Raw genomic sequence first — 11124 nt, 5'->3', positions numbered from 1 at the left:
TGGAGAAGGGAGCAGATCACACTTGCTCCAGGCCAGGGCAGTGTTCAACTCCTCGCCTAAATCACAATGAAGTTATAGAGCTGAGAAAGCAAACAGACACTTGCGAGTTTTCGGAGTGTAGGAAACACAGCCATGAGGCAATTGTGTGTTTACAAATGAGATGGCTTACGGACTTGATCATAAAGTCATTGCTTTGGAACCAAATAGCCACGGTCCAGCCTGTAACTGCTCCTTGATCTCTGCCTCTCCCACTGGAAGGAGGCTTTGGGAGGGCAGCAACGGCCCGGGGTATTCACTGCCGGGCTGAATACAAAGGCAGGTACAGAGTTGACGCTCGAAAGATTTACTGAACACATCACATTTTATTAGGATGTGCGACTCCACCCCTACTATATTCTATGATAGTTGCACATGTTCCTCTCCATCTGAAGTCAAATTCTGAATGCAAATGTGATACTCTTTTTCTTTCTTTCTTTTTTTTTTTTGGCTGCTTTGGTCTTTGTTGCTGCGTGTGGGCTTTCTCTAGTTGCGGTGAGCAGGGGCTACTCTTTGTTGCGGTGCATGGGCTTCTCATTGCGGTGGCTTTTCTTGTTGCAGAGCACGGGCTCTAGGCACGTGGGCTTCAGTAGTTATGGCTCGCAGGCTCTAGAGTGCAGGCTCAGTAGTTGTGGTGCACGGGCTTAGCTGCTCTGCGGCATGTGGGATCTTCCCAGACCAGGGCTCGAACCCGTGTCCCCTGCATTGGCAGGCAGATTCTTAACCACTGAGCCACCGGGGAAGTCAGCAAATGTGATATTCTCACAGTATTGTTTGAAAATACTATGCCTTTGAGTATCATGGGTTTGTGCAGTTATCTATGGCTTTTTCTTGAGGATCCTGGTCAAGACATGGCTCAATGATGTGTGTGTGTGCATGCACACGCGAGCAAACAGATATGTACACGTGAAGGTGCATTTCTGAGTGTGAGCCATAGAAAGGTTGTGTGTCTATCAGAAGCCCTTTTAGTTCTCATTAGATGAGCTTCTGGAGATCACTTAACCCTTTGACTCAGCTTTTCTATCTGCAAAATCACAATGAACTTCAGTCTCCTGTTTCACTGAAGGGTTACAATAATTACTGTAAGGTTATTTCCCTGAATAAAAAAATGCCACTTGGTTACAATGGATACACTCAGGAAATTAAAGATTAAAAGTTGAACATGAATAGCCCAAGGCGGAATTGTCAAAATGCAAAACTTGCGTTCATCATAGGTGGACATACTCAATGTTGAATCCATATGTGAATTCCTACCTTGAAATCCAGTGCTCACTTTTTAAAACTCTAGTTACTACCCTTTAAAAAATACTTTTAACAAATATTTGGGTTTTCAAACACAAATGGTTCTTCTTTGCCTGGGACACCTCTTCACCCCATGACTGCTTCCAGGGGAGGTAATTTCATAATTTACTTTATTTTTATGCTCTTTGGTTTTTCAGTCACCTGAAAATTTCCACTATTATTTGGCAATGGAAAAAATTCCTAAAAACCTGGTATCCTGACAATTTTGTCTTTCTCTTCTGAAGTTGGAAACACATCATTTCTATACTTGAAACTATTCAGTGCCACTGAAATGTTGATTCAAATGAAGAGTTGAGTATTTCAGTGACACTCCATCGTGTGCTTATAACATCTTACCAAGGCACTCCTTTTGTAAAGGTTTGCAGTTAGTTTTAAAACAGCTTGGAATTTTCCTCAAGAGAAAAGCCATAGCTAGCTTACAGCACCTACCCGTGATATGCAAAAGCACAACATTTTGCTATTTCAAAGACCAAAAAGACAGAGAGGTGGAGATGAGACCCTGAGCCCTGGGGAGAGGATTCTTCTGGCCTCGTGGCAGCATTTCCTCCATCTGACCAAAAGAAGCTGGTCCTTCAGTTGCTCATGTGCAGGCTGTCCTAGAAACTAAGGTCAAATTCACTGAGTCCTGGCCCAAAGAAGATATTTAATTATAAACCGATAACAGGCTTCTTTGTTCTTTTTGCTTATTTTGATTTCAGTAGTTTCTTTCCTCTGGGAAAATATATCTTTGGGCTAATGCAAAGTGGTTCTGAAGCTGACTGCCCCAGGGCCCAGAAACTGCATTTTAGTCTCTTCCCTTCCCTGCCCCTCCGTTATAAAAATACATCCAGACACATAGACTGTCATGGAGAAGGGATGGTTTCTGATTTCCAAATGCCCTGCACTGTCAGAATTACTTTAAATTCTACTTTTCTCATGAAGATTCCATCTATTTGGTTATACCATTACCAATGAATGGCATAAAGTATGAATGGATGAACCATTTTTAAACATCAAAAACTGATTTTTAGTCAAACAAACTAAAGGTTGAAAGATGTTTTTGAAACTTCCCCCCCTCTATTTTGTCAGAAAAACCATTGTTGGAAGATAAAAAAAAAAGCAGCTTCGTACCAATTTCTGGCAGTCATGCAGCTATGATACACAATATTTATATACATATTTATCAGCCAATTTTCTGAAAGCTCTATTAATTGTAAAAGTGTACATTGTACTTTCCCAATGTTGTCAAACTTATTTTTAAAAATTCCTTTACTCCAAGTTTCCTGCAGGTGCAGAGTCTAAACTGAAAATGTTGGAAATAGTGATGGATTCCTCACATGTATAGAACAGCAAGTGGATTCGAGTTACAGTATGTTGGTGTTTATTTTTTAGCATTTGTTGTTTATTAAATGGGCCTGAGAAAAACTTCTTTCTTTTCGTAAGGTGATGATTTTCTTTTTCTGGTTTTCTTAAATTGTATTACATTTGGGGAGTGTTTTTCCCCAAAAAGATTTTGGGTTGGTTGTAAGTTTGGCTGGGCAACATAGTATCACAACAGAGCCAGGACGCTGCTTGCCTTCCCACAGCCTGGCAGCAGAGAGAGGCAAAGCTGAGCAGTTTGCAACTTTGTGCCTCACCACCCAGGCTCCAAATTCACCGCGACTCCTGGCTTGTTCTAGCCATGCCCGAAGCCCTTCCGCTTCCTCTAAAACTCGCGCCCTGGAGGCACCTGCTCTGCTGGGCTCGCCAAATCCCCTGCCCTCCTCCAAGCTCGCAGGGTCCTCTCCCTGCTCTTCCCCAGGGAAGACGCCTCTCCTGCGCGCCCCCAGCGCAGGGAAGGTTGGTGCGAGGCGACGGCCGCTCCAGGAGGAACCTAATGATCCCGGGCCCCGGCCTCCAGAAGCTCGGGGAGGTCCCGAAGTCAAAATTTTTCCTCCCAGTGGCTGTTGGCTGCAAAGATAACCTTCTGGGTAAATGTTATACAAATTGGGGAGGAGGGTTTACATTTGCACAGAAGGCAGCCGCTCCGCGCAAGGAGTGGGGACTCTGGGGACCAACTTGGGGGATGAGGGGTACGAAGGGAGAGGAAAACAGGAATGGTTTCTCCGGCGTGCGAGTGTGGCTGGGTGGCAAACCTAAACCCACCCTGAGACTCCAGCGCGCTCGGCACGGCTCTGGTGGCCCCCGGAGGCGCCTGCTCCTACGACAGACTCAGGGAGGCAGGCGCTGAGTGGCAGGGAAGGAGCTGGTGTCCCCAGGGCCGCTCATCCGCAGCCCTCCTCCCATCCAGCCCTCAGGAAGTCCCTCGTACTCGCGTCCGGTCCCGACCGTCCCAGGTGCCCCTCGCTGGCTGCACACTCCCCCCGACGGTGGGTGGAAGCCGGCCGGCCCCCCGGGGCTGCTCCGGAACCCCGAGGGTCTCCCTGGAGCGCCAAGGAAAGGCCCTGTGCGCTGGGTGAGCCAGGCTGGGAAGGAGGAGAAAATCCTCCCCACAGGGGCCCGGGCGTCCCCACTAGCACGTATGAGAAGGCTCTTTGGGGTGCGCCAGGTTCCTTCACAAAAGCTGGGGTGAGCACCAGCCTGTGGCCCCTTTAAGGTGGAACCCCCTGGGAGCGTGGGTTCGAGGTCCAGGTCAAGTGGAAGCACAGGGGGAGTGGGGAGCTCCCGCTCACCCCACCTGGATGGTCGCCTGGGTGAGGGGTGCACGACGGACTGGCTCGGTTCCCTGCATCCCGCCCCGGCACCCTGCGCTCCCTGAGCTGCCCTGACCCCTGCGGAGCGAACACGTGGGGCTGAGCTCATCTCCTGTGGACACCGCACGCGGGACAATCCCCGGCCTCCCTTCAAACTTCAGTCCCTTCCCGACTGTAGACGAAGTGACCGACGCGGAAGCCGGTGGCCGCCGTCTGATGGCCGGAGGCGAAGCCGAGCGCGGGGCCGGGGGCCTGGGTACCGTGGGCAGCGACCGTCGTGGATCTCCCGAAAGAAAAGTCGCCCGCCAGGCCCCCGGGAAAGGTACCGAGGCCTCCAGCCAGGGCGCCCATGGCCGAGGCGAAACTGGAGAAGCAGGCGGCTGCCTCGGGCGCGGGAGGGGACGACGAGAGCCGCAGGTCCGGGGAGGCGGCGCCCAGGGGCTCCAGCTCCGGCGCCTCGGCTCCTCCCGGGCTCCGGGCACCCGAGGATGCGGCCGCGCTCGCCTCCCCCTTCCTCTTCCTCTTCCTTCGGAAGTTCCCGTTGTCGAACATCTTCTCGCAGTTTGGGTCCAGGGTCCAGTAATTGCCTTTACCTGCAGAAGAAGAAAGGGCCCAGATCAGAAAATCCGGGATTTGACCGAAGTGATGTGAGAACGTGAGAAATGGAGGTCAGCTTCACCGGTCCCTCCGTGAGCCCTCACGCCCACCCCAAACCTTGAGGGGGTGCTCTGTACCGGATCAGGCCTCCACAGTCAGACTCGGAAGAATGTGGGCATCCCAGAAAGACCAGGGAAGGGCGACCTCGCTAAGGTCAAGGCCAGAGAGAAGACCTATGAGGTGCAGAGCCGAACCGGCTCTCCTCTGGCACTCGCTTTGCCAGTGGAGTGGAGCCCACAATGCCAGGCCTCTCTGCAGGCTCCAAGGCTTCCCAAAGCGGCATCTGATTGTCTTAATCTTCCGGGTGGCCACCATCTTTCCCATTTTACAGTAAAGGACACAGGCCCAGAGAAGTCACTCCAAAGGTCCCCCAGCAGACTAGCTTCTTCCTTAGCGGGAGCGCGCGAGAATTAGAGACTCCTGTTGCCCTAGACCTCAAGTCAGGGCCGCGGGCTCTGCTGGCGTCCTTGAGCCGTCTGCGGCCAAGTACGTGTCGCTTCCCCACCCTCCTCCCGCCTCGGCACCCTCAGCTGTGCAACGAGGACCGGGCTGTCCAAGGCCCCCCGTCCCTAGAGTGCCAGGAGGCCAGCTGCGGGAATCCGCGGAGTCCTGGACGGGGCGTGGCGGTGAGCTTCAGTTACCTGGGTCGTCCTCGTCGCGGGGTACCTTCTTGAAGCAGTCGTTGAGCGACAGGTTGTGGCGGATGGAGTTCTGCCAGCCCGCCTTGCTGCGCTTGTAGAAGGGGAAGTTGCTGGCCACGTACTGGTAGATCTGGCTGAGCGTCAGCCTGCGCAGCGGCGCGCTCTGAATGGCCATGGCGATGAGCGCCGAGTACGAGTAGGGCGGCCGCACCAGCCTCAGCAGCTCCTGTTGGCCAGACAGGCTCAGCCACGCGAGGTCGGCGCCCGCCAGGCCGCCCGGGGCCCCGAGGAGCGGGCCAGGGGCCCCGTAGGGGGACGCGGGCGCGGGTCCCGGCGCGTAGGGCGCGGAGCTGAGCGCGGGCGCGTTCAGCCACAAGCGCGGGCCACCACCGCCCGCCACGCCCAGGTCGCCACGCGCGTATCCCGCGGGGTGCGCGGCCGCCCGGGCCTGGCCGTGCGGGGCCGCGCAGGGCCCCGAGCCGTCGCCGTAAGCGGCCATGGCCAGGCGCTCCCGGGTCTGGGCGGGTGGCGCCGAGCCGAAGCTCATGGGCGCCCCAACCAGCGCGGCCGCCAGCAGCTCCCAGTGCGGCCCGCTGGGCCCCGCCCTTTAAACGCCGTCGGGGCCCGAGCCCCAGGTGACTGTCGGCGGCGAGCCCCCTCCCCGACAGTTTTAGAGGAGTGATGTCTCCATCCCCGCCCAGGGGTCAGCTTTCCGCCCCGCCCAGGTCCCGAGGCGCTCTCGACGAGCCGCTCCAGTAATTCCCAGACCCTGTGCTGTCTGCGCCATCTCGAGCCAGAATCTTGGCCACTGTCACCCTGGGTCCCCGGGGATCTCGCCGATCCCAGCCTCGTCAGGCCTTCAGGGCCCCGCAGCCCTGGCTGCCCTGCACCCTGCGGCAGGTACCACGTCTCGCGCAGGCCCCCAAGATTTCGGAGTGGGATCCCCGTCCAGCGCGAGCCCCCCTCGCTCGTCCACCGTGGACTCGCTGTGTCTTTTGGGACACCGAGTGAGCAGCAGAAGGGCCAGTGCGAGCGGCGGAGAAGGCGAGGGGCCCAGGCAGGGTCTGGCCGGGTGCGGACGGTGGCGCTGGAGTCGTCGGGAGCCCCCGCCACAAGCTCGAAGGCAGACCGGACCCCTGTAAGCGCGGAGACGCTGGAAACTCGGGACGCCCCAGTCATCCAGGGAGCCCGAGACCACGCCTGCCCAGTCCGCGCGCAGTGGCCTCGGGCACAAGGTGCGGTGGGTGGCAAAACCCTCTGCTGGGTTTCCCTGGCCCCGTGAAAACAGGGACGTTTTCACGTCCCTGCGGTGCGCCCGCCACCACCCGGCGGGCCCTGGCTACCCCGGCCTGGGGCCGCGCCCGAGGCTCATGCACGGAGCCGGGAAGAGCAGCGCCTCCCAGACTCCGAGCTGGGGCCCCTCGCCCTCGCGCGGAGAAGCGGTGATCAAGGTTCAGAGATAAGGAGACGGGCCCCGACGTTCAGCGCCCGCGGGGTTAGCACCCTTCTGGTAGAAATCGGTCTCCCAGCATCCCGGGGCTGTGCAGGGTCAAAGCCAATACATCCAATTCCTTTAAAAATCAAACGTTCCAACCCACTTGTCCCACGCCGCCCCCTCCCCGCACTCTTGGAGGTGGGGAGGGGGCAGGAGGGGGCGCGTGGGCGGGGCTAAGGACTAGACGGAGTGAAAACCCCGGGCTCTGGAAATAAGGGGCCCAGCTGGAGTCAGGCGTGAACGTCGGTGTGGTCTTAGGCCTCTCAGGTTGTGATTTTGAATTTCATGTAAAACAACCAATTTGTGGATCTATTTAACAAGTAGCAGAAGGGAGAGTCCCTCTATTGCCACGTGGGCCTCTCCTCTTAGAAGTAACAGCCCCCTGGGAAGTGGTCTCTGAACTACAGGCAGTTCTGGGGGTTTGTTTGCGCTCTGAGAGGGTAGAGACCAGGGACCCTGGGCTCTCAGACAACGTCAGGAAAGAAACCACCAGAACTGGTTCATGGAAGTTAGCTTCTCAGCCGGCCTGTACCGGCCCTCCCCTCTCCCCCTTCCCACAGATTTCCAATTGATGTCAAAAGCTCGTGGGCTGTGAGGATCCCAGGACCTTTCAGAACTCCTCCACCCCGTCCCCCATCACTGCAGGGATAGTTCTGGGGGGAAGGGGGACAGCAGTACTTGGGATGGGAAGCACGCCCCGGTTTTTTCTTGCTTCCGTCACAAACAGCAGCCGTTGTGACCACCTAGAGGGGTGGGATAGGGAGGGTGGGAGGGAGACGCAACAGGGAGGAGACGTGGGGTGTAGGTACATGTATAGCTGATTCACTTTGTTATAAAGCAGAAACTAACACACCATCGTAAAGCAATTAGACTCCAATAACGATGTTAAAAAAAAAAAAAACCGCAGCCAGAAGCATTGGCCTGACAGTTTAGAGATTTTCAGTACATCCTCACCATTTTAAACACACGCTATCTCTGTAGATATGACAAGCTTTTTGGTGATGGCGTCTTAAAGACAGTGTCTTTCCATCAGCAAATATGATTGCAGGCATGACTTGGATGGGTTCATTACCCGCAAACTGGGTATCAGCCCCGCACACACCCCCTCCCCTCCCCTTCCCTCCCCTCCCCTGTCCGTAGTAGTCATACTTAGTTTGCTGGAGTCAGCAGTTTTCCACACCTGACACTTTGAAATGGCTGCTGGTTAGGGGGCAGCTTTCCAGAAACCACCCTTCATGAGAATGGGACATCACAGAAGCCACACAGCTCTGCCTTAACCCGAACTATGGGGGTGATGGAGAAAGAGTGCGATGGGAGACACAGCCGGGTGGGCGGACTTGCCAGCCAGGCCTGAATCCACAAAGACCCGGCCCCGCCTTCCCTTTGTTCCAGCAGCTGCTGTGTGACCTGCAGAGGCCCTTGGAAGAAACCTGCTGCACCTTGTGGGGGGTTTGAGTGCCCAAGGCTTCAAATGTAGGAAAACTTGTCTTGGTGGAGTGACACAATGATCTAGAGGAAGAATCAATTTTATCTGCACTTACCTGTACTGCATCATAATAAAATCAAAGATATTGAATTCTAAAGAACATCCTGGGTCATCTCTTATAATGTGAAAGAATAAAAACAGATGATAGTCCTTTCCAAATTCCTTTTCATTTTAACAGCCTTTCTTCCTGTTAATATTGTAACTCTTTACTACGTGTGAGTTTCAGGACTTCTAAGAAAATCAGTTGAACCTTCCTGAAATTTCCCTCAGTTTCACCTTATAGAAGTCATTACAACTTGTGCTGTGCAGGAATGTCCATATTTTAATCACCCTTCCTTGCTTTCTGAGCCCAGTGTGCATCTTCATCTCTACTGTAATAATTTCCTTATTTTTCAACAGACTGGACTCATAAAATGAGTATCAGGTGATGCAACGCAGTCATGTGGGGGAAAAATGTTTTAACATTTGAGTCGGTCTTGGATGGAACTCTGACGAGAAATTTCCAAGAGGAAAAAACAAACCAACCCCCCCCCCAAAACAAACAAACAAAGAAAAAACCTCAGGTGAAGACATAACAAGGGAAAAGGCTATGCCTTTAGAGTCCCCAGCTTCCCCTGGGTCCCTGGCCCTGCCCAGGAGTCCTAAACAGAACTGGTCCCCTCCCTCAAACATCTGACCCATTGCTTCTCCTTCTCAAACCTGATCCACTGCCTACTTTGTGGGTAGGTCTCCCCAGTCTTCCTCCATTAGACTTCCAAGGACACCACAGCTGTCTTCCTTCCTCTGGTCACCGTGGGAGAGGTGTCCTTTCTTCACCACGTCAGTCTCTCTCTTTGCTTCTCTTCAGCAGCCCAGTGTCTGGAAGGGTTGCCTCTGTTGGCTGTTGGTGCGTCCTTCTGTCTGGAGAACACACCTGTGCAGCCCAGACGGGCGTCCACCCCCACGGCTCCAGTGAACCTGCTCAGGCATAGTCTCTAGTGGCCTCTGTCACCCTAAGTCCAATGGTCACTGTTACTCCTTTTGCTTGACTCTCAGCAGCTCCTGACACATTTGAGAATCAACACCCCTTTTTCTACCTGCTTTTGAACTCCGTCCTTTGGTTTACCTCCTCTTCTCTGGCTCCTTCTCAGGCTCTGGCTTGGCCTGCCCTCCATTCAGAGCTCTGTTCCAGGCCCTCTCCTCAGTCCTGTGGCTTTAACTACTGACCATAAACTCCCGGTTTCTCAACCTCTTCACTATTGGCATATTGGGCTGGATAATTCTGTGCTGTCCTGTGCACTGTAGAGCGTTTAGCAATATCTCTGGCCTCTACCTGCTAGATGCTGGCAATACCCCTCTGCTGTGACACCAAAGATGTCTAAAACATTGCCAACCATTGCCTATAGGGCCAAATCACTCCTGATTGAAAACTTCTGCATTAACTAATGATTTGGTCATTTTTATCATCCATTTGGATGTCTTCCTCTCCAACTCAACATGGACTGAATTCATTATCTTCCACACATGAGCACTGAGAGCAGCCTCTAGCAGATGAGGGCACTCCCTACCCCCCACAGCCATCGAGGAAGCAGGAACTTCAGTCCTACAACCACAAGGAACTGAATTCTGTCAATAGCAGGAATGACCTTGGAAGAGGACCAAGGTCCAGATGCAGCAGCCAACTCCTTGATTTTAGCCTGAGCAGAGAACCTAGCCCTGCCTTGCTTGATGTCTGACCTACAGAATGTGAGCTAATAAGTGGGTTTTGTTTTAAGCTGCTAAGTTTGTGGTAATTTGTCACACAGCAGTAGAAAACTTAAAAACACAACCACCAAACCAAACAGGGCCATGTCACCCCAGTTCAGAAACCCCACCTTTGTGGTCATAAGAAGGTTCCCACTTCTCATGGGGGTTGTGCCTCTCCCGAGAAAGGCCCTGCCCCTGTGCCCTTACTTCTCACCATTCCCTGTGTGGAACTCCAAGTAAGGCACAACCACTGCTGGTCAAGGCTGATTGGTGGGGTCTAGTTAACTCTTTTAAACATTCAAAATTGGAGAGAACTCAAGGGGGTTTGGTCTTTGAATGGATCAGTTACAACATCAGCAAAAACTGGCCTTGACTTTTGCAGCTCTTCTCTGCCAAATAATGTCCCAAGTTCTGGAATTAGCTATGGATTTCTGGTTGCTTACTCTAGAAGGGGTCAGGTCAGGGGTCACTGTGACCAAGAGCTAAGGCCCAGGTGTCAACCGGACTTTGGTTTGAACCCTGTGGAACGTAGGTCAATGATTCCACCCCTGAGTTCCATTTTTTCCCCCACCTGTGAAGTGCTTTGATGTATTAAGTTTCTCAATGAATGCATATCCTGTTTCCTTACCACCCCATGGTAGTTCATAACTGAAATTTACTTCAAACTCTTATCACTGAGAAAAAATATTGAGACAACTTTCAGACTGTGCAGACTGCCAAACCTCTTTTTCAGCTGGCCAATGTAGAAGGTGAGAGCTTTAGCTAGACAGACTTGGATTCACACCTTGGCTCTGGTCCCAACCACCTGAATGGGTAGGCTGCTTAACCTTTCCAAGTCTCAGTTTCTCCTTCTGCAAAGTGGAGCTAGTAGCGCCCAGCTCATAAGTTATTATGAAGACTAAATGAAATCATGCCTGCCAAACACACATAAACATTAAGTACTTACTGATAGTAGGTAACGGTATTTCTTCTCTCTCATTCAAACATCCATTGGTCTGGAGAATCCAGACCTGATCCTGAGTTCACAGTTTGTCTCCCTACATGTTAAATACACTTTCATACCTAAATATGTTATCCACATTCTTGACGTGAAACTGAGGAAAGGCTTTA

The 11124-nt window shown here is 52.9% G+C and overlaps 1 protein-coding gene across 1 annotated transcript; it reads right to left on the bottom strand.

Moving 5' to 3' along the window:
• Positions 1–4160: 4160 nt before the first annotated feature.
• On the bottom strand, positions 4161–5807 carry FOXI2 (forkhead box I2). The gene is made up of 2 exons (XM_004265713.2): positions 5309–5807; positions 4161–4603 (listed from the first exon to the last, which is right to left on the bottom strand). The coding sequence occupies exons 1-2, from the start codon at positions 5805–5807 to the stop codon at positions 4161–4163; spliced, it is 942 nt and encodes a 313-aa protein (XP_004265761.2).
• Positions 5808–11124: the final 5317 nt, after the last annotated feature.

The sequence above is a fragment of the Orcinus orca genome, chromosome 14, assembly GCF_937001465.1.
Source record: "Orcinus orca chromosome 14, mOrcOrc1.1, whole genome shotgun sequence".
NCBI classification, from domain to species: domain Eukaryota; kingdom Metazoa; phylum Chordata; class Mammalia; order Artiodactyla; family Delphinidae; genus Orcinus; species Orcinus orca.
The sequence above is the reverse complement of the archived record's forward strand: the minus strand, read 5'-3'. Positions and strand labels throughout refer to the sequence as shown.